This window comes from Lissotriton vulgaris, unplaced genomic scaffold (genome assembly GCF_964263255.1).
Source record: "Lissotriton vulgaris unplaced genomic scaffold, aLisVul1.2 SCAFFOLD_262, whole genome shotgun sequence".
In the NCBI taxonomy this organism is placed as follows: domain Eukaryota; kingdom Metazoa; phylum Chordata; class Amphibia; order Caudata; family Salamandridae; genus Lissotriton; species Lissotriton vulgaris.
In genome coordinates this window covers 1,215,423-1,239,192 of record NW_028253771.1, presented here as the reverse complement: position 1 = coordinate 1,239,192, position 23,770 = coordinate 1,215,423, and the positions used below count along the sequence as shown (strand labels likewise).

The following is a 23,770-nucleotide window of genomic DNA, read 5'->3' as shown; positions in this document are numbered from 1 at the left end:
CACTCTTCCTTCTTACCACACACACTCTGTCTCTTTTCTACCTCCCATTCTGATTGCATATGTATTCATGTATGTGGGTGTGGGGTTGCAATGTGATATGTTCGGACAGCTGCACTATCAAGCCCGACCTAAAAGAATAGTACACGTAGCAGATGCAATGTTAGGCCCCAAGTATGGACAAGGTCATCCCAACTTGAACATGGCACACGTTTCGGACACGGACCTAAGCGGGTTTCATTTTGGACTTAGCCATGACAAAGAAGGGTGTATTCTAGATAGTATTCCAGAAAAAACGTCTCAAAAATAACATCTGATTAAAAAATGAAGGGGAAGTAAGTGTGTGGCAACACTAGAAGCAATCTATGCAATGCTAGTGCTAGAAGCATATGGGAGATGTGAGATGTGAAGGAGTGATTTGTCTGTTGGGTCGTTTAACACACCCTCATGTTTATAGAACAAGGGAACACTTTTGTGAGGGTGTTTTTGTTGCAGCATATGCTGTACACAGAGCTGCAAGGTGTATGGTTTCCAGTTGAGACTGGACTACAGAGAATGAATTGAAGGGGGCGGTACTACCAATAGTGCAATGTAAGGTTCAATTGGAATTTACACATTCACACCAGCACCTGGAAGTAAAGTCGCTTGAACAAAATACCCAACTATTTGATAAAGTGTGAAAGCCAGGATTACAACCCAGGCCACTTAGTCACTAGATGGCATATCCTCCTAGATGGGGGACAGAGGAAAAACCTAGTAACACACACTTAATTGGCAAATAACAAGATAAATAATTGTAATGTGGATCTGGGGCTTGTGTACCATGTTTAGATTATCAAGCATCTCTCTGAAGCTGCGTAAAATGGTAAAAGTATGGACTCTGCTCCACGGCTGTATTGAAACTGGAACAGTAAGCAGCACTTATTCCCAGAACCCGGACCCACCTTCTGAATCAGTCCCTTAATGCAAGCCACCCTCAACGCCCCCAGGCCCAGCCATGCCCATGATCAGAAGACCTAGAGGAAAGATCTGCACTTTCCAAATACCACATGAATTCACAGCTAGAGTAACTGATGGCAGTATGTCTTCAGTTTACCAATGGCAGAAAGTGGTAATTGCTGCTTTGAAGTGTCACCTTGCTGACCCTGCAAGAAATTATCAAGAACCTTGGCTGCTCTGGAAAGAGCTCTGGTGTAAAGCACCTTGGTTACTCTGGATCGTGCTATACAAGACATTTCTAAATAAAATAAATGTACTGTCTAGGTCAGGGAAGCAACAATGATACCAACCTGCAGACTACGCCGACTGTGAAGAGACTAATCGCCACAACATCCATCTGGTTCCAGGACTCCAAGATGTACATCTTGCTTTTAATCACAAATCCCACATTGTCGTGGTCGAAGAAGAGCTACCAAAAACAAGAATACTCTGTGTTAATGATTTTACAACTGTGATCTATGAATTACTGTGTATCTTTGTAAAATTGTCCTTCTCCTCTGCTGAAAAGCACCCCGACAACCCTGTGGCATGGCTCTTGCCACGAAGAACTACTAACTAAGGAATACAATTCTGCTCAAAGATATCATGAGAACAATGCTAAGCATCACAAACCCTTGAACCAATCACATGACGAAAGAGGAGGCTCTGCTCTTGCATCTGCTCCTTTCCTAGTTTCTAGGTGAACTTCCTCCTACATAGGTAGTCATGGCCAGCCTGGTGGGACACTGACCCACCCCAGCACCATCACACATGATCCCGCTCTCAGCGGACGGCTCAGAATCAAAAGGAATCAGCCATGCTCTGGATGACACCCACGTTCACTTATGATGTGTTTAAGGAGGACTAGCCCTTTGTGCAAAATAACAACAACGTACAGTCTGGAGCAACGTGATCTGAATGCACTTTGTGAAAAGGTTATTTTCCTAAGGTCAAATTGAATTCTAATATAGGCCTTACATCTAGTACTGCCCGCTGCACTGACCCCTTTTGATAGGGACTTTACTCAATCACAAAATGTATCGGGGATCTTTTGAGGGATTTGTTTTCACTAAAGTTAGTGGCTTCGTATGGAACTTATTTGAAAGAGCACAGAAGAAAGAATAGTTACTTACCTGTAATCCTAGTTCTTCTCCACTGGAATCTTCATTATAGTCAAACACTATCTACTGTTTCACCCACATGCCGCATCTGAAAGCTCTTTTACAAAATACATTCAAACTTTATTTTTAAAAAAACAACAATATGAAACCAGGTATTTTGTGGCAGCCTATTGCAGGCTATATTGACAGTTTCCAATATTTTTTAAAAAGGTCAATTCCAAAAACAGAAGCGTAGTCACTCTTTGCAGGTAATTGACAAGAAAACTCAGGTACAAAATGTTTTATTTTTATGTAAGGGAAAAGCAAGACAATATTTCCCTAGAGGGAGGCTAGAAAAACTGGCATTGCTCCTCTAAGGAAGGGCACACCGTTCCTCTCTCATCATGCCCTACCAGTTTTTTTTATGGGAATCACCAATCCTAAAAAATAGTTCCTAATTCCCTGTTCTGTTCTCCAGGGAGGAGGTAGTTACTTAAGACTATAATGAAGAGTCCTCCAGAGGAGAGCTAGGATTACAGATAAGTAATTATTCCTTCTCCTCCAGGGATTGTTCATTTATATTCATTAGCAGTGAACAGAGTAGCAAGCGCACCCCTAAAAATGCAGAGAAAGACAAAGACAAAATACAGGACTACACTATAAAAAAAAATTCCCTAAAGAAGCTTGGTCCAATAAGTCATCCGCCCTGGATTCCGAATCAAGAACAAAATGTATTTTAATGGTGTAATGGTTCTCCAAATGAATGGTTGTCCCAAACAAAAGTTGAGGTAGCTATTATGCCTCTTGTGGAAAGGACTTTGGGTTTGCCAGACAACGTTCCAATAACACAGCTTTAACTAACTTAAACAAAGGAGACAATCCACCTGAAAACGAACTGCTTCACGGTGGCAAACAGCTCCATAATTGACGAAGAGATGATTTTATTGTCATGTCTTTAGTTTTCTTGTTATAAACATTTAATAACCTTTTAAGATCTAGAGAATGTAAAGTCTAACTTGCTTGAGAGGATTGGTTCTGGAAAGAACTTGAAAGGAAAATTGTTTCATTAACATTGAAGTCTGTAACTAATTTAGGAAGAAGATTCAGGTGAGTTTTCTTAACCTCTTTAACTTTATGGAGAACGGTATACGGTTCCTTACAGCAAAGAGCATGTATTCACTAACTGATAGCTAATATGAAAGCTGCTATCCAGGAAATGTTATAAGGTAGCCTTATGAATGGGTCTAAAAAGAGACGTTATTTTGAATGTACTCAATAAGATTCTCATGGAGAAGAGCGTCTCCATTCTGGAGGAAAGACTTTTCTAATCTCTTCTAAGAAATCTTTTTCAATAGAGACCCTGAAAAAAGGCAAGGATTTTTCTCTAAGCAGTAATGGCTAAAAGATGTACTCTTTTAAAGAAAACTGCAGTCCAGTTTTCCCCAAATAAAGAAGCTCTGAGATTTACACTTTTCATTGGCATCTGGCTACATCAACATTCTTCTAGATGCACCAAATGCAGACCCTTTTTCATTTTAAAGCACAGGATGTTCTGACAGCTGGACCTTTGGCTATTTTCAAAATACTCATGTAATAATCTTTTTCCTGTTTCTTTATGGAAATTTCCAAATTATAATCAAAAAGCACATAGTGATATAATTCAGGAACATTACTTGCAAATATGAATGACAAACAATGCATCACATTTCATCATTTAGTTTAACGAGATCTAGGAATGCATGGCTGGTTGTTCTTTAGAATTGACATGGAATACTAGACCTCAATGAAGAGTGGTCTACACAACTTAAGTGTTTTTCAGGATTGATTGTCTTCCTGTATACTTTCTTACTCTATTTCAAATGTTATACCATCTACTGTATATAAACAAGGTTATAAAAGTTAAAAAAGTGTAAAAACGTATTAGTAACTAACCAATAATGGTGAAGACTGACCCTAGTGAAGCTAGTGAATGTGATGTTACAACGTATGCCATTACATCGCATGCCATTGCAACACAAACTTTACCCCGACTTTGTCAGGGGAGCGCTGGAAGTTGCAATAGATTAATTTTCTATTCCAACTCCAGTGTGTGAGTTGAATCCAACACCTTCTATCCACTGCTGCACACCTTTTGCGTTGCAACGGCATGTGATGTAATGGCATGAATTGTAACGGTTGCGTTGTAAAGGCTGTTTCACAAGGATAGAAGATCACTTTCCTTTTGTTTAATGGTCATATTTCCAGTAACTGTTCCATGTTATGGTCAGTCATCTAGTTATAGAAGAGGAGGGAGGGACTGGATGACCAGCAGCCGCATGTACGGTAGATTTCACTTCAATTGTATGTTACTCTGGGACAGTTCTTTGAGTTAGGATTAATTTCCTCACAATTATTATGTTTGCATCCATTGTAGCCCCTTTTCTAGTTTGCTGTTGTCTAATACAAGTCATTCTCTACACTTCCATTGGTCTGTCTGGGTTGGGTTGACCCTCCCCCATCCTCTCACTCAATAAAAGCATCTATGTAGACTCATTATATTCAAACGCAATGGGATTTTTCCTCTGCTTTCTTCCGAGTGTAATAAAGTGCTTTCGGCTGCTGCTTTTCACTCCATGGGCCCACTGGCATGTTGATTGTGCCATATGGATTTTCCAGTCAATCACAATTGCCCTTTTAAAAATTAGGAGGGCCAGATCAATATACTTATTACTGACATTCTTGGTTTTGGTACTGAGAAAGAGACCCAGCATATCCCTTCCGGTGTTTATAGCACAGTTCCTTATAGATTCTAGTACATTTTATTTGTACTTTCTCTCCAGAGCCTTCCTCTCATTGGGCACTCCTATACCATGTGGTAAAATCCTGCATTATGCTCCTTATATTTGGGGAATTGGAATGATGCTGTTCCGTAAATATTATCAATCTTTCCTAGGGTCAAATATATCAAATGGGTATAAATAAATTGACAGTATTTACAACAAGTGTTTCTAGACACTTTGTATACAAATATTCTGGTAATTCCCTCAGTTCACGGCCTATGTTTAGCTTTCAATTCCTCTAGTGAGGGCTTTGTAGTGTCAATGTGTTTCCTGTATATCCATTTTATCAGCCATTTACCATTCACTACTGTGTATATAATTTGCCATCCTTTGTGTGTTTGTGGCTCTATATCAAGGCTGGTCCATAGTTTGTGAAGACTGTCTCAGCACTCCATAAAGGAGAAACTGTTGTGACAGGAGTCCATTCCCGCATCACTCACATAATATCGACGCACAGAATATCTACATACAAAATTATTGGAAAACAAATGCCGATAACAAAAATATATCACCTTCATATTCTTAACTAATAAAATCACAAACATTGAGAACACAAATATTGTTCTTAAAATTATGGCGGTCACCAGTAGGTAGTTAAAGTTTGGACCAAGTTTCCATAGGAAGAATATTTTTTGTTTTGCTTATAACTTTGACGTTGTTTGATGAATCTTCATGAAATTTTCCAAACTAATTCTTTGTTCAGGTCAGCTCCTAAGTTTGGGGGTGATTCGTCAAGGGGGGAGGGGGCAGAGATAAGGGGGGTCCCAAAATGTTAATTTCCATAGGAAACTTTAGACAAGGCTACAGGTCGAACGGGTGAACGGAATTACCTCAAATTTGGCCAGGAGAATGGTCTTGGTCTAGGAAAGCACGCTTTTGTTTATTTGGTGTAAATTCGTTCAGTAGTTTGAGAAAAATCGAAATTTACAGATATCGATATTTGGGAATTCTGCCATCTGATTGACTGAGGCGTTACAAGCACGAGCTTGCTGCTTATTGGTTGCGAGCGCTGCAAGCGGTTACAACTTGGAAGTGTTGACCGCCATTTTGTGATTCTGTTGAAACGAGTAAGGGGGAAAAAAGGGCAAAAAAAGTGGGAAAGAGGAGGGTAGGAGCACTAACCTCAGTGGGGTGTTTAGGGTGTGCTATAGAGGGGGTGCAAAGCGAAGTATTCACCCCTACCGGTGTGAAAGTGGTGGGCTACGGAAATTAAGTGAGGTATTGTCTAGAGTCTGATGCTGCTAAGGTGAGCTGGGTGCGGAGTCGGGGGATTAAGGCGCGAGCCCAAATTGTGTGTCTTATGCTGTGAAGTCATGTGCCGTGGCCGCTGTACTACACCTGTGGAAGTAGTGTCAGCATGTGTTTATACCTACTAGGATGAACTACTGACCCGTACTGATCTGAAAGTCCTGGGGTATGGAAAATATGTGAGGTGTTGTCTAGAGTCCTATGTGCTAAGCTGAGCTGCTGCCGGACTCGGAGATGAAAGCTTGAGTCCAAACTGTGTGTCATATCCTGTGAAGTCATGTGTTCTGGACGCTGTGCCACATCTGTCCAAGTAGTGTCAGCATGTAGTTCTACCTACTCGGAGGAAATTTTGTTTCGAACATTGTAACTTGTGTATGGTACTTAAGGGGTTTATACAGGGAGTGCGAAGGTAAATGCGACCGTATCAAATCAATTTGGTATTTGTAAAGTGCAAACTACTCACTCCTACTGGTCTGATGGCGCTGGGGGCATAAGCTGAGCTGCTGATGGACTCGGAGTAAAGTAGCTGAACTACTGACCTGTACTGGTCTGGAAGTGCTGGGTACGGATTTTAAAAGCGGTATTGCCTAGAGTGTCATGCTGCTAAATTGAGTTGCTGCTGGACTCTGGAATGAACCGTGAGCTCAAACTGAGCTATGCTGTGAAGTCATGTGCTCTGGGCGCTGTGCCACACCTGTCTAACTGTATATGGTGCTTAGGTGGGGTTGTACAGGGAGTTGCAAAGGTAAATCAATACGGTATTTGTAAAGCGCAAGTGAGCAGAGCCGGTGATCAAAGCGAGAGCTCTGTCCTGCAAAGTCAGCTGGTCTGGCCGCAGCGCCAGAGCTGTGTGGAGAATACATTTTGGCGAGGGTCCGGGAGTTATCGTTACCTGGCCCTAACATAGCGGGCCTAAGTTGTAAGTTATAGGGTGGCTCTAAAAAGAGCCCTTGTGTTCATTAGTTGGAGCTACATATAAGTGCGGATGCACCGCTTAAAGTTCTTCAGGAAAACTCAATTTCCCTGATCTGTGAAGTGTACTCCATCACTTCTGTAGATATCAGCCATATCAAAACGTATATTGTTGTAGATGGACCCCAGTTTGTGGTCTGAGGTATGCAGACACGGATTTGTTGACTTTCTTCCTAGATTTTTCAATCTGCGAACAAAATTGTTTTGACCATTTCCACTTCTGTCTTTGGCACATATTGGAATATACAAAGACCATTTGAGGCAAAAGTAACACCAACTGTCCAAAGGTGTCCTTCATAGGCATTTCCAAACCTAGCCCAGTCAATGTGCCTAGGTGGTTTCCACCACAGTGCACAATCTTGAGGTCAGGGTGTTGGAGATGCAAACAGGTTTTAACCAAAGGGAACAATTGGTGCCACCTCAATACTCTGTGCAAACCATTTAATGTCCACATTTTGTAAACCTAGGTCTAAGTCAATAAGTCTCTGTTCTGAATACCTCTAGCACCAGAAAATATAGCTTTGTCCTACGATTCATACTAGCATTTTGAAGGTATGGCTGGAAGGTATGGAAAGATGTCAGTCGTTCATGCAGTTCCTTCGTAGAATAAGAGATATGTCTAAAGATGGGGAACTACTTTTTTTTGCCATAGAAAACTATACCTGATTGGGAGATTAAAAGCATTGTTTTTTAAAAGTAGGGTGCACAATCGTTTTGTTAAAAAGCATATTTGTGATTGGTTAAGAAAAAGCAGTTTCAACGTGGAGTACATATTATAGGATAAAATTTGCTCAACTCATCCACACCTGCATTTGGAAGGCACTGTTTGAACGTAAAACAATTGTGAACTTTTAACCTAAGCGTGCCAGTAAATGTTCGAGAACATGTTGCAAAAAAATATCGTTAGGTTTAAAAGAATTGATGAACTTTTAACCTGCATGTGTTGTAGAATGTTCTAGAAAGTGTGTTGATAGAATACGTTGCACTGCTGACTTCTATGTGTCGTTGAATATGAAAAAAACTGTTTATATGGAAAATTCAAAAGAAACTAATAGAGAAGTTTTTAAACTTAAAAGAATCAACTTCAAGGGGGCGTGGCCAAGATGGCGGCTTAGGTAGACGTGAAATCCGGAGGCTCCCCGTCCTGAACCCCCAGGCCCTACCTAAGCCGCTCTTTCCCCTGTAGCCGGACCCGGAACGTTGTCCCCGAGAGTAGGGGACAGCACACGGATGGCACATCGGCTGCCGGACGAAGGTGGAGAGCCCCGATCGACCAGGAAAGTGGCGCCGGCTCGGGAGGGACGGAGAGCGCCCCGACTCCCGCGCAGAGAACGAGACCGGGAGATCGGCGTCGGCCCCACAGCCCCAGCGGAGGGCGTCGGAGCGGCCTTGAGCGCCCAGGGGGGCCCACCGCGACTGAGCACTGGAGCGGCGCCCGAGCAGGGAGTGAGCGGTCCGCATAAGCGGGTGCCGGGCTGCCCGGCCGGGGACACCTGGGAAAGGCCCCGGCTGAGGCCCTGTGACTGGCGGGGGGAGCACGCCTGGAGGGACAGCGGAGCTTCTGCAGACTGCGGGGTGCTGGCGGCACTGAAGGGGGTCGGCCGGGCCTCGCGACCCGCGGAGAGCTGAGGGCCGAGGGAGGCTCTGCGGGACCCGGCGGGAGCCACCAGGAAAGGCCCCGGCTGCGGCCTACATGCCGACCGCGAGCCAGGGCCTGCAAGGACTGGAACACGTGGCCTGGGGGCCTGAGGTGAGGCTGCCCGCGACAGTGAGGGCGAGGGAGCTGCAGCGCCGGGGGCCTCGGGAGAGGGAGTCTGGGCCCTGCTGTTGTCCCTTGTGGGGTCCCATTGGCCCTAAGGAGAGTTGATGACAGAGCTGGAAGGGGGCATTGCTGGCGATACGACAGGAGGGGGCCCCCCTCGACGACATCGGGCGCCTCACCGCTGTGGCACCTCCGAGCTGGGCGGCTAAACTCTGGGTGGCATCGTGGGCAAACTGAGGACGTGGATCGCTCCCCAACACCCGAGGTCAGGGCCCCGTAGATGAGGGGACAGGCAGCGGACTCACGGAAAGGAGAGGCACCCCAGGTCACCAACGGACCCTGCCCCGCACCTTGAGGAGAAACCCCCAAGAGAGCGGCAAACACTGCGGGCCAGGAGCTACTGAGGGGGCCACTGGGGAGGGCGCTGGTCTAGGAGCCGTAACCTACAGCGGGCTCGCCGGGATCTCTGGTCGAGCTGGGCTCCTGGCACTCCATCAGCCCCTGCCGGATAGCTTGCATTCCTGACGCGAAGGATGTGGCCCGGGCGGTGATGGCTGGAGTAAGGGAAGATGGCGGTCAACAACCGCAAGGGGAATCGCACCATCACGGACCTGCTGTCGAAAGGGAATCCCAAACCCGAAAAGAGCCCAGACAAACAGACTCAAGGGCCCCCGACTAAGAGCGCAGATCGGGATGGTGGAGAAGCCCCGGCGACCAAGGCTTTCATGGAGGCGCTTTTTAACTCGCTCAAGGAGGACATTCAATCCCTCCGACAGGACATGGCGGGGGAGTACCGGGAGCTGCGCCGCAATGTGGATGACCTGGGGGAACGAGTGGCAGCTAACGAGCTTTCTGGACAAGCTAGGAGCGAAGAAGTGGAATTCCTCAGGCAGGAAATTGTTCGACTCAATGATCAGCAAACCGACCTCCAGTCCCATACAGAGGATCTAGAGAACCGCTCCAGGCGGAACATTAGCGTTCGGAACGTGCCCTCTTCGGCGGAGGGGGGAGATGTTGCAAGCTATTTCCAGGGTTTGTTCCGGGCTGTCCTAGAGGTGGGGGATGACAGAGATCCGCATCGATAGGGCACATCGGGTGGGCCCGGCCCGTAGATCACAGGGGCCTCCCCCTGACATCCTGGCTTTTCTGCCCGACTACGCCTTAAAGGAACGCATATTGATGACGGCACGCCTCAAACAGCCCTTTCACTACCAGGGCCACGCTTTGGAGCTCTTTCAGGACCTCTCAGTGATCACACTGCAAAAGAGAAGAGCCTTTAAACCCGCCACCACGTTCCTGCGCAACGAAGGGGTCCAATATTCCTGGGGACACCCCTTTAGACTAATCTTCCGCTGGAATGGGACCCTCCATCAATTGCGTTCCTTCAAAGACACTTGCTCAGTGCTGGGAATCCCATACGAGGAGCCTCAACTCGGCCAGGGGGGGACGGGAGGCGCAACGGGGTCCCCGGCCACATCCTCTCAAGCGACGAGCGACAGCTGGCAGAGGGTTCGGGCGGACGCTCATCACGGAAACCGCTCAAGCCTGACCTGAAAACTGTGGAGCTGGAGAAAGCAGCGGCGATCCAAGAAGTCTCCAAGGACACGGGTGCTGGTACATGAGGTCTGGTAAGGGGGTTCTGCTTAGAAACCTGCAACGCGAGGGATGGGGAAAAGGGCGGGGAGTCTCGAACCGTCGAGCCGCCACTGCCCAATACCCACTACAAGTACTATTTGACTGCAGTTCTGAACTGGTAGGATGGGGTCGGGAGTTCTGGCCCGGACATTGGACCTCCAGTTTGGGTTAATTGTTTTGTTTCTTTGTTGGGGGGGGGGGGGGTTGTGTGGTGAGGTGCTGCTACAAGGTGGTTCTCGGGGCCTACTGATGTGTATGGAGTGGGGGGTGGCCAAGGGCCCGTGCGATATTGACAGTGTGACCATGGAGGGCTATCCCGGAGCCTCTGCCGGCAATGGTGGGTTGTGGGGAGGGGAAGCGCGGATGGTGGAGATCGCCTGGTGGGGGGGGGGGCAGGGAGGGCGCCTATGGCAGGTTGGTCCGGATCTACCCCTAAATGCCTATAACAATTGGGACATGGAATGTTAAGGGCCTCAACTCCCCACAGAAGCGCCAAAAAGTGTGGAAGTATGTGCTAGACCAACACTTAGATATTGTTGCGCTGCAGGAAACACACCTCCTGAAGTCGGAGGGCCATTGCCTCAAACACAAGAAATAGCCTCATATATAAAGCCTCTGCGGCCACTAAGCAAAAAGGGGTAGCGCTGATGTTTAGTCCGGCCGCACAGTTTGAACCTGCGTGCACCCAGAGTGACAGAGAGGGGAGGTGGATTATGGTCAAGGGCCGTCTGAAGGGTAAGGTGTACACCCTGGTGTCAATTTATGCCCCCAACACTGGTCAGAAGAGTTTCTTGCTTGCATTACTGGGCAAAGTGACGGATTTTGCAGAGGGGCCTGTTCTGCTTTTGGGGGACTTCAACCTGGTTTGGCACCCAACACTAGACAGTACCGACACTTGGAGAGCGGCCTTGGGCATATTTCCGGACCCTATTCAATCACGGATGGAAGACATGGGATTCCTAGATAGTTGGCGGGTGGCGCACCCGGACACACGAGACTTTTCATTTTACTCCCACGTGCACCACGCCTACTCACGCCTAGACTACATATTCCTTAGCCAGTCCCTCAGGGGTTCTCTGCAGGACGCAAAGATCCTCCCCATCTCTGTCTCGGACCATGGGATGTATACTTTCAGTTTGACCTGGCTGGGTTGCGCCCCTAAACCAGCGCGGTGGTACTTCCCAGAAGCGCTAGTGAGGGACAAGGAATCGTGCATGCAACTTAGGGAGGCCATCGGGGAATTCTTCTCCCTCAACAACCCGGAGGAGACCTCGGTATACAACACGTGGGACACGTTCAAGGCAGTCATTAGGGATAAATGCATTGCGCTTAACTCGGCCCTTAATAAACAGCGCGCTCGAGAGAGGGAAGGCCTGGAGCGGGAACTGTCAAAGATCGAGCAGACACATAAGCAGACCCCCACCAGACAGACGCAGAGAGCGCTCACGGCCCTTAGAGGTAAATTACGAGCCATATACAACAATAGAGCGGAGTTTACCCTTCTCAAATTGCGCAGCCTAGCCTAAACACAGGGGGACAAGGTGGGGAAACATCTGGCCAGACAGTTAAAGGATAAGAGAGAGAGGGAATATATTGGGGGCATACGAGATAGTGCAGGGGACCTGCAGCACAAGGATGAGGACAAGGCTGATCTTTTTGGGGAGTTCTATGCGTCCCTGTATACAGCGGACACTCAGGACGCGGACTGTCAGGGCGCCTTCTTGAGGAACCTACCCGTCCCTCAAGTGTCTCCGGAGTGGAACGACCTCCTCGTAGCCCCTATCACCCTAGAGGAAGTGCTAGCGGCGATCAAATCCCTTAAGGCTCACAAGGCTCCGGGGACAGATGGTTACACAGCAGTCTTTTATAAGGCCTTCACCACCGAGATTGCGCCCCACCTGGTCCGCCTGTTCAATTGTATGGCCTCGGAGGGCACTTCCACGGCCTCCATGTGCGAGGCGATTATCTCGGTCATCCCCAAGCCAGGCAAGGATCACTCTCTCTGCGCCTCATATAGGCCAATTGCCCTCCTTAACGTGGATGCCAAACTCTACTCCTCCATCCTGGCCACGAGACTGGGCGACCTTATGCCCTTATCATCCACCCTGACCAGTCTGGCTTCCTCAAGGGGAGGCAAACTCACGACAACACTAGACGCCTCATCCACCTAATAGAGAAGGCCAACAGATTCAAAATCCCTGCAGTGTTGATTGGGCTAGATGCTGAAAAAGCGTTCGACCGCGTGGACTGGAACTTCCTGTGGTCCACATTGCAGCGATTTGGATTCTCCCCTCACTTTATTACCATGCTCCAGGCCAACTATAGACACCCGCGCTCTAGGGTCCCCATTAATGGGGTGCAATCGGCACCCTTTGGCCACTCCAGAGGGACGAGGCAGGGTTGCCCCCTGTCCCCATTACTCTTCGCCCTTAGCATAGAACCCCTGGCTATAGCGATCCGGGAACACCAGGGAATAGAGGGTCTACTCTTTACTGGTGAGGCCCACAAAATCTCGCTCTTTGCGGATGATGTCCTCCTTTCTCTGTCCAATCCGCTTGGTTCCCTACCACACTTTAAGGAGGTGCTCGTCTCCTTCGAGGGTGTAGCAGGCTTTAGGGTCAACCTGACCAAGTCCTCCATTCTCAACCTGACTTTCTCCAACTGAGGCCTCGCAGCTTAGAGCGCTATCTCCACTCCACTGGGCGCCCTCCTCGTTGCAGTACCTGGGGGTCCAATTGACTCCCAAGATCAGTCAGTTATATTCGGCCAACTTCCCTGGGCTCATCACCGGACTCTAATCAGAACTCTCGCTGGAAGCCGCTCTTCCTCTCCTGGCTGGGTCGCATACACGCCGTCAAAATGACCCTCCTGCCTAAACTACTCTATCTGTTCCAGGCACTTCCTACAGAGCTGGAGGAGGATTTCTTTATGCGTCCTAAGACCATGCTCCTGAAGTTTGTATGGCAGGGTGGAAGGGCACGCTTCTCCTTTTCCAAGCTAAGGCGTCCGCAGCGTGAGGGGGGGGCAGGGCTCCCAGACCTTCGTCTCTATTATAAGGCAGCTCAATTGCGCATCCTGGTTGAGTGGGGGCAGATGGAGTTGGAAAAACACTGGCTCCACATGGACCGCAGCGTGGCGGGCAGAACAATCTGGGATCTAGTATGGCGCGCTAAGAAAGACTGTGGCTGAGAGGGAGGGCTGGACATCCTTCCCGTCGCCGCTCACCCCGATCCATTTCACCTCTTCCTTCCCTCCGGCACGCCGAGAGGGGCCTTTCGATGCCTGGAGGTCAGGGGGTTGTCTCGCACTCACGCACCTGTTCCACAACTATGACCCACTCACTTTTGACAACTGCAAGAGGGAGTATGGGGTGGGGGACGGGGAAAGGTATCGCCACGCACAACTCCTTCACTGGTCCCTGAGCCCACAGGATAGGGAAGGTGCCACCAGACCGCTTACTCCGCTCGAATTATTCCTGCTCAAGGCCAAGTCCATGAAGGGGGCAATCTCGACACTGTATAAGCGCTTACTCTCTACCGAGACTGCACCACGGCCGCGCTACATGGCATGGTGGGAGGGCATGGCGGGAGGGCATGGCACAACGGGACATTGGGGAGGAGGATTGGAAGCACCTGTGGGCAGATATCTTACGCTTTAATCGCTCCACGAAACTGAGGAAGGCACACAAAGGTAATGGCAGACTGGTACCTGTACCCGACTAGACTGGCTAAGATCTACCCAGGGACATCCGATAGGTGTTGGAGGGGGTGCTGACTACTGGGCGACTTCCAACACATATGGTGGGACTGCCCCACCATCAGGCCGTTCTGGGAGGAGATCCTTGCTCAGGTGAAATCCATTTTGGGGTATCCGGTCCCGATCACGATGGCAGAAGCCCTTCTGGGCCTTCGGGACCCCCAGTTAGAACACCAAACCAGGGCAGATAAAAGGATCATGTGGTTGTGTTTGGGGGCAGCTAAACTAGCCATTGCAAAAGCCTGGAAACAGAAGGAGACGCCAGCGTTGTCATTATGGCATTCCCGCCTGTGGCAACTGCTCAGTCTGGAACGCATGTCCGACATTTCACGCGAGGACTTCCAGAACTTCACATACCGATGGGGGCCACTGGTCTTGTTCCTCTTTAAAGGCCTCCCATCTGCAATGTGCCCCTCTACGATCAGGGCCTTACACTTGTTCCAGTTGTAGATGCAGTACACAGTCCTCGAGGGACGACCCCACACTCTAGAGTACTTTCACCACTGGGGGGTGGGAGGGGGAGTTTGGGGGAAGGGGGGGGGGGATAGTTGAGGGGTCTGGGGTTCATGGTTTTGGGTTAAACTGTCCACTCTTAGTGGTCCTGGCGCTCTGGGAACGCGAGAAGGGCCAAGGCTCTGGGATGGCTAGAGCGTAGTGGTTGAGCGGGCCAGGCCTACGAGGGAGTATTATGATGTGCCATGGCATTGGGGGGCTCTTCCTTCTGGACTTTGCTGAGACTTGACCCTGGCAGCCCGAGCGATGCTTGTTCTAGACTTACGGTGCATGTTCCAAGGGTGTCCTAAATTGCGGTTAATTGTTGCCCCTTCATCGGGCTATGCTTTGACTGTAATGCTCCTAATCTTATGGGCCCCTGCGTGGGCATGATGGCGGTTTGTGCCTTGCATTTTTTTTCGAATGTGGACAACAAAATCTGTTTACAAAAAAAAAAAAAAGAATCATCACACCACTGAACGAGCATAGAAGTGAAAACCACGCTACATTCATACAGGATGTGTATAAAGGCTGGTCGTGGGTGTTGTGGGATGTCTGCGACCGTGGTCATCATGGATGAGAAGCCCAGCACGTGGCACATGGGCGGGTTCACTGTGTGTTATGTTGCCAAACAGCTGCTCCTCCCTCCCATGAGTCCCCACACTTTTGTACGGTGCACTGTTGTACCCTGTGCACTCGTACGCACAGCATTGTAATCCCTATTCGGGCATGTCCTTCAGCATTCCAACTACATCATGAGAGTGCCGTTTGGTGGTAGTGCATGCCACTTTACAACATCGTCTGCTGCGGCCCTTGTGGCAGGCCACACCAGAACACAGACACTTAATGCACTTCCTGCACACGAACATGTCCGAGACACTCCATTTCCCTTGCCAAATAGGCACAGCGCTGCGCTGACCTGTGTACGCCGGACCAGCACACGTCTGTTGTGCATGCAGGAGAATTTGGGCGTAGCTACATGTCCAGGGTCACTGCCAACGCTGAGGTGACATGGTAATGTCTGCTGCAGACAGCACATTGTGATGTTGCAGGGCCCGTGCCTATCATGCTAACACAATGACCACACGGACACACTTGCTGAGATGCAGGTTTGGGGGGCTTTGGCATTCCTGGGGTTATTACGATGAATCTTGTGGCCCTCTTGGCTATCTTTGCATCATGCTCATGGACTCTATGGCACCTGTGGGTGTTCTGGTGTGGCTCTTGGTTGCGTTTCCCTTCATGCTGCAGGTAGTCGTCCTGCTTAACACCAGCAGAAAGCAGGTGTAAAATCCCAGGCGGTAACGTGGCTTATCGCCGGAATTTCTTTCGCATTGCAGTTGTTGTACAGGTTGTGATGTGATTTTTTTCATGTGCAGAACAATATACGAACTGGGCAGTGTATCCCATCAAGATCCAGCACCTGATTCACTATTCCTAATCAATATAAATACAATGAGATTTCTTAATTGATTGTGTGTACACTAAGTGCGGTATCAAAAACAATGGTCCTAGACCGGATTTGAATTCAAGAGTTAATCAGACTTATAATCACAGGTTTCTTATTGTGAGCTTTAACTTGCTCATGGTATTAAATCCAAACATTTATACAGAGAATGCAACAACCCAACATGATAAGCTGGAGAATAAACACATTTTTACTCTACCAAATGTTTCTTTTGTAACTCAAAAGTAATTCATGACATTCAGGTACAAAATGGAGGATGCTCAAAGGGACGTGCAAAGAAGAAGTGCTCGGGAATTAAAGCGGGTGAGTGAAAAGGACAAGAATTAGTGACATCATTTTAAAAAAAGAGAACTCAGACTGGTTCATCAGTTCCAGTCACTCATATCTTGCCCACATATAATATTCACAACCTAGTACATAATTATCAATTTACCTTTTGTTGCACGTTTGCAGATTAGGTTTTCATGTGGTCCAAGGGGGTATTTGGGGGCGTCGACGTTTCGACCAGACTTAATTGCTTATGGGTTAGTAGTAGCCTCAGCCTGCGGGTCTTCTTCAGGACGAAAGGGGAACCTCAGTACCAGAATGGTGTCAACCTCCCACGTGGAGATCAGGGTGGTCAAGGTAATCAATATTCCAAACAAGGCATCTGGAGCTATGTCCCAGGTATATCATTCACCATGAAGGTTTGTTCTGAATCCCAATTAGGAAGAACCAATCGTGTTTACATAGATGATTGGTATGGTTAAGGTGATCGTGTGCAGATTCCACAGTTTCAATGGGGGGGGGGGGGGTCAGGAGCCTCACCCTACTTCGTAGAGGTAGTGTTTTCCTCTATATTTTATGAGTGCCGGTGAGGTCACTGCATTGGAAAGCGTCTATCGCTGCGCTGTTGATTCCGCAAACCCGTTCTTGGGTCACCCCATTTTTGATAATGGCTACACTAAGTGCAGCCACTACCTCTGGGCAATTCACTACAGGATTTTAGTATTTCGAATAAATCGCAAAGGTGCACCTCGTGTCTTTTTGCAGAGGAACGGCTACTCTGTATTTCATTTTCAGCACTTTAATGCAACTAAAGTTGAGATAAATCGAACACACTATTCAGAAGTTGGTGCAAACTGCAGATCTCACCGGTATTCCCGCAATAAGTGCCCCAAAATGTAACACCATGGTGGATACCAGCAAATAACATTAATAAGAAGAAAGAGTCACACAGCAGTTAAGAAAACAAAAAAGGTTACTAATTTTTTTAGTCAAACTTTTTTTTCATAAACATATATAAACCATACATTTTCAAATTTAATTTGTATATATATATATTAAACCAATAAACAAAATTTAACAAAAATAGAAAACAACAAGGTGGAACACTCCTGTGAGGACCATGGATGTCTACTACAGAGCCTGGAAAATGAAGCACAACACAAGGACATGTGTAATGCGCATATCAAAGGACAGAGAGAGAAACGGAGAAGGAAAATCAAGCTATAGAGAAAAAGAAATGGAAGGAAAGAAAGAGAGAGAAGAGAGAGAGAGAGAAGAGAAAGAGAGACAGAGCGAGAGAGAGAGAGAGAGACAGAGCGAGAGAGAGAGAGAGAGACAGAGCGAGAGAGAGAGAGACAGAGCGACAGAGCGAGAGAGAGAGAGAGAGAGACCGAGCGAGAGAGAGAGAGAGAGAGACCGAGCGAGAGAGAGACCGAGCGAGACCGAGCGAGAGAGAGACCGAGCGAGAGAGAGAGAGACCGAGCGAGAGAGAGAGAGACCGAGCGAGAGAGAGAGAGACCGAGCGAGAGAGAGAGAGACCGAGCGAGAGAGAGAGAGACCGAGCGAGAGAGAGAGACCGAGCGAGAGAGAGAGAGACCGAGCGAGAGAGAGAGAGACCGAGCGAGAGAGAGAGAGACCGAGCGAGAGAGAGAGAGACCGAGCGAGAGAGAGAGAGACCGAGCGAGAGAGAGAGACCGAGCGAGAGAGAGAGACCGAGCGAGAGAGAGAGACCGAGCGAGAGAGAGAGACCGAGCGAGAGAGAGAGACAGAGCGAGAGAGAGAGACAGAGCGAGAGAGAGAGAGAGAGAGAGACAGAGAGAGAGACAGAGAGAGAGACAGAGAGAGAGATAGAGAGAGAGACAGAGACAGAGAGAGAGAGAGAGAGAGAGAGAGAGAGAGAGAGACAGAGAGAGAGAGACAGAGTCGCCTTGCTCATCCATAATCAAATAATTGCCTGGTGCCAGCGGAGTGTGCAGCAGGGGGTGAACTGCACATGCCTGTCAAAACCCCGCCAATCTCAGAGGTGTTGCTGAGTCCTGAATGACGGAGACCACATCAGATTCTGCACGGATCTTACAGATGTCGCTAAGCCCTGAATGGTGAAGACCACGTCAGCTTCTCCGCGGCCGCGCAGATCTCACATGTCGCTGAGTCCTGAGTCGTCAATGGCGGAGACTACCTCAGGGTTTGGTGCCGCTAAGCCTGTGGAACTCAAGTCCGTGCCATATGGTGGTAGGCCCCTGATGGCCACATGAGTTTCGGGTGGCACTAACCCTATGCATATAAAGTCCGCCCCAAGGGGATGGTAGGCCCCTGACGGCCATACAGCAGAGGGTGCGACTAACCTTCTGCTCACCTTTTCAGTGACTCTTTATTGTAGAGACCCGTGGAGCGTGCACCAGCTAGTCAATAAAGGATGTGACATTGCCGATCTATTCCATTTGTGTGGTCACATGGCCTGTGACGTTTGTGCCGGATGGATGTGGTGTGCGTGCAAACCTGCCCTCGGGGAGTGGCTGTGAGATGTTGAGAACTAGACCACTGACCTGCACACCAACAGAGAGTACATCTTCAACAGGTAGCTATGTGGGGCCAATGTTGGAACGTAATTGGAGTGGTGTGGCGTGGCATGGCGTACGACGGAACAGGGCAGGGATAGCCACAATGACGCGGACGGCTCGTAGTACTGCGTCTGTGATTATAAGGGACGGGCAGCAGCTGTCCCTCTGCGAGCCTGGGTGCAAACTGTTCATAACTGACACTATTTAAGTATTGACAAATCATTTTGTGAATCAATCCGTCAGCTGGCATCTGTCCCAGGCATTTGTAAAAACATATCAGAGTTCTTTCTGTGAGAGATATCCCTTTTACACTCCCTCTCCCCACATTAATAGGTAACGCACCCTCTTACCACATTACCAACATACCCTCAACAACCTTCTTGGGCCCGGAAGTGTCCCTGTGCTGTTGAACAAAGAAGAATCTTAGTCAGATATAGATTTACATATAAAAAAATTATTTAAAGAAAAGAACAACAAATAAGACTGAAGGGAGTCTGGTGCCATGGTCGCTGCCACGAAGTTGGGGTCACTGCCATTCAGGACCCCGGACACAGTTACACATGTGGGATTGGTTTGTGTTAAATAGGGTTAATGGTACCAGAAGACTTGAGACTGTATGAGCCTGTGATGGTGCTTGGTGTAGACTGCTTCACTGGGAGTAATGTTCGTTACCTACTGGACTGTGTCTTGTGTCAGTCAGTCATAAGCTTTTATTCGATATGCAAGATATCTTATAAGCACATATACAATACAAACATTGACATAGTACAAAAAATACATCACTTTAAGAAGTCAGTATGAACTCATGTTAAAAAGAATAAAAGGACATGTAATGCCCATAATAATTTATCTAAAAAGAATTAAACCGCTAATGACAGTCTCTTGCAACGAATAAGCCAAAACTGTTTTAAAAATTTAGCTATTCCACATACAACTGGAGGGGATGTGTCCGTCATTAGGATGCGTAGAGCTACTAAGTAGCTGCGTGTGCCTATGTTTCGGCAAAGTGGTTTCAACCAAAAACTCCTGGGCTTTGCATAGTCCGGGCATTCAAACAGGACATGCGAGATGGACTCTATCCTACTAGGACAGCAAGCACAGTTAGGGGACAATTGAGCCGCTGATTTCCAGTTTGATACCACAGCTCCAAGCGGTAGAGAGCCAACTCTGAATTTAAAATATAAAGCTCGGTCAAAAGGGAGGGTAATAAGGTCCAAGTAGGGCTCGAATACCACAATGTCTTTAACAAGTAGAAAGGCGGCAGTAGACTTACAATGATTCGGGTTTGTAATTAAGTTCTCCGCCGTCCATTTCCAAAAAAAGCTCTTGACAACATCCTTCGGTGGAGCAGAGCGTGATGACCAGCAATCCCCCAGACCGATTTTCTCCAGTAGCTTTTTGGTGTCTCTAAGCCATCTTATTTTAGCCCAGCCACCCATGCTCATTATTTCCCCCAGGCCATCCGCATAGGATTTTAGCTCCTCACCTCTCCAAATTCGTGTCCATAAGAGGAGAGGGCGAAGTTGGGCTTGATCTGCAATACTTTTGCAGCCTGTATCCAGCAACACTGGTATGGACGGTGTGCTCAGGGGAATGGCGATGATGGATTTTAATAACTTGCTCTCCGCTGTCGCCAGGGTGTCCATACGACAGTGCCAATATTGTCGTGTATGCGGAGCCCCGCAAGAACATCCCCTGGTGAGGCACACCAGCTTAGATCACATAAAAGTGCTTCTGTGTAGAATTGTAAATCTTTATTCTTGAACTTTCATAGTTATTTGGATATGACCCCTTTAGGGAACATTAACTTCGATATTGAACAGCGTATCGGTAAATGACAAATATTATAATCCATTAACGTTTAAACATTGAGCTCCAATGCATTTCGGGCTTAAAAGGCCTTGGTCACGGAGAGCTGAGGAGGAAGCGGAAAAGAAACAGTAGTGAGGAAATATGTCGTATTGGGAAAGATCGAGGGAGTCTATCGGAGTGCTATAGTGTGTGGACTGAAAAAATAATAATAAGTGCGCGAGGCTGTAGTGCGGGGTGGGGTAAGTGGTGGGAATGTTACCGCCAGTGAAACAAACAAATAGTAAATATACGCGTTTAAGTTGCTCAAACTCTTACTTCAATGTAACGCGCAGCGTTCTCAGATGTTCACCGTCGGTCATCCATTCGCCGTCTCAGGTGTGTGTGAGACATCCGGCTAAATGGTTGCATCAAAAGAGATGACGGACTAGTGCCCGAGCTAAACGGGGGCCATGTTTGAATGGGGAAAACTAATCAAACACCTGGTAGTGTGAGAATACGTGCAGAAAGGTCAAAGTAAACAAGGTGAAAACCCTATGTGTGAAACAGGGTGAAACAGAATTAAAACAGGGTGAAACAGAATTAAAGAGGAGGATGAAGCAGCTACAGAGTGTATGTCAAATTATAGGTAACAGCTGAATTCTGTCCGATCATTGAGCCCATGGGGCTTGAGTGTCTGCAAAAGGTAAATCCATTCAAGTTCTCTCTTGAGTAACAGTTTGGTATTGTCTATACCTTCTTTTTTAGGCACAATCTCTAGGACCATAAACTTTAATTGAGCGATGGTGTGGCGTGCTTCCATAAAGTGAAGTGCAATGCTGGATTTTTCAGTTTTGAGTCTGATGTTAGACTTGTGCTCATTGAGCCGAGTTTTGATTTTGCGTTCGGTCTTTCCTATATATAATTTGCCACACGGGCATTTGAGTGCATAGATTAAATTGGTGGAATTGCATGTGGCGTCTACATGGAGTCTGATGTTGTGTCCTTTCATGGGATGTTGTATTTGATTGCCCCTAATTACACTGTTGCAGTGGCCACAGTTCAAGCAAGGTTGGGTACCACGATGTTGTTTGGTTGTCTCAGTGGGCTTAGCCAATATTTCTTTAATGTTGCGGCTCCTGGTGTGAGCAAATATTGGTGGCTCATTGAAGATGCCTTGAAAGTCCGGTTCATTTTGCAATATTGGCCAGTGCTTCCAGATGATCTTCTTGTACGCTGCACTCGCAGTGGAAAATTTGGACACAAGGACCATGCGTTGCTCTGTGTTTCTATGAGTCTTCGTCAGACAGTCCTGTCTGGATATGTTGGCCACACGTAATTGTGCGTCTTTTAGGACAGTTTCTGGGTAACCACGTGCCCGGAATCTGTCGGTCATTTCTGTCATACGTTGGTAGACCATCGTTTCATCAGATACAATGCGCTTGACGCGCAGCATTTGGGAGTACGGGAGATGTTTTTTCAAGGAGCCTTGGTGGAAGCTGGTAAAGTGAAGAGCATTGTTTCGGTCTGTGCTCTTTCTGTGAAGGTCCGTGACGATACCGTCAGTGGTATTCTTGATATGCACATCTAAGAAAGCGATGTCAGTGTCACTGATTTGCCACGTAAGTTTAATCCGTGGGTCTTTAGTGTTGGTTTCCATCAGGAGATTGTGGAGAGATTCTTTGGTGTCTGCCCATAGGAAAAATAGGTCGTCAATGTATCGTAGGAATAATTTGGTGTGTTTAAGGAAACTTGGATTGGTGTACAAATATTTTGTTTCAAAATTCTCCATGTAGGTATTGGCGTAGGACGGGGCAGCGCAGTTTCCCATAGCCATCCCAGAGAGTTGCAAAAACCACTGATTGTCAACCTTAAAGTAGCTGTGGTAAAGGGTAAAAATCATTAATTCCATCAGGAACGTTTGCATGTCGGGATGAATGTCACTTGTGAGTAGAATTTGTTCTATTGCCTCTATGCCCCCTGCGTGGGGTATTGATGTGTATAGTGAGCTCACATCAGCTGTGCAAAACACTAAAGGTTCATTGTTGGAGGTTTGAATGTCGGATAATTTTGTGAGGAACTCTGTGGTATCTTTGATATGACTCAAAGATTGAGTGACTAAAGGTTGTAAATATTTGTCCAGAAATTTACCAGTAGTTTCATGGATCGATCGTTTGGTTGACACTATTGGTCTGAATGGGGGGTCCATAAGGTTCTTGTGGATTTTCGGGCACATGTGGATCGTGGGACTTTTGGGATATTCTACCAGCAAATATCTTTTGGTGCGTTCTTCTATGATTCCTGATTGAAATGCTTTGTTTACAATTTCTTTCAATTGGTTGTGATACTCGTTGGTAGGATTATAGTCCAGAGCCATGTAGGTATTAGTGTCTTGGATGTGTTCCCAGAGTTTGTTCGTGTACATTTCACTGTCAAGTATAACAAGAGCCCCGCCCTTGTCAGCTTTGGTGAGTTTTATACTCGGGTTGTTAGCTAAGGACTTCAACGTATCTCGATCTTTGTTCGTGAGGTTATACGATTTTCGTGGTGCCTTGTAGTTGATGTTTGCTAAATCTTTACGAACCAATGTCTCAAACAAGTCGATACATTTGTGGCTGGTAGGTGCCTGATAAGTACTTGGGAGTCGTAAACCTTTGAGTTCATCTGTCTTCTCCGTGTTGGTTGGGGGCAATACGTTATCGAAAAAGTGTCTTCGTTTCAGTTTCCGGGTGAACTTGAAGGTGCTTACCTCCAGTTCCAGCAGATTGGTAGAGGTCGTAGGGATAAAGGACGTTCCTTTGTCTAGTAGGTTCATTTGGTGGCTAGATATCTGGGTTTTAGAGATGTTAATCACGAGGTTGCTTTCTTTGGTTTCTGATCTTTTTTGGCAACTGTACTCCTTGTGGCTGGTGGACTTATGTCTCGTT

At 47.4% G+C, this 23,770-nt stretch overlaps 1 protein-coding gene across 1 annotated transcript in view; it reads right to left on the bottom strand.

Moving 5' to 3' along the window:
• LOC147660770 (transient receptor potential cation channel subfamily M member 2-like) overlaps positions 1–23,770 on the bottom strand; it is a 979,384-nt gene that overhangs the window by 426,499 nt on the left and 529,115 nt on the right. The window contains exon 20 of the mRNA XM_086951478.1: positions 1,287–1,405. Within this exon, the coding sequence (XP_086807604.1) occupies positions 1,287–1,405 (119 nt within the window). The remainder of the gene's footprint in view (positions 1–1,286; positions 1,406–23,770) is intronic.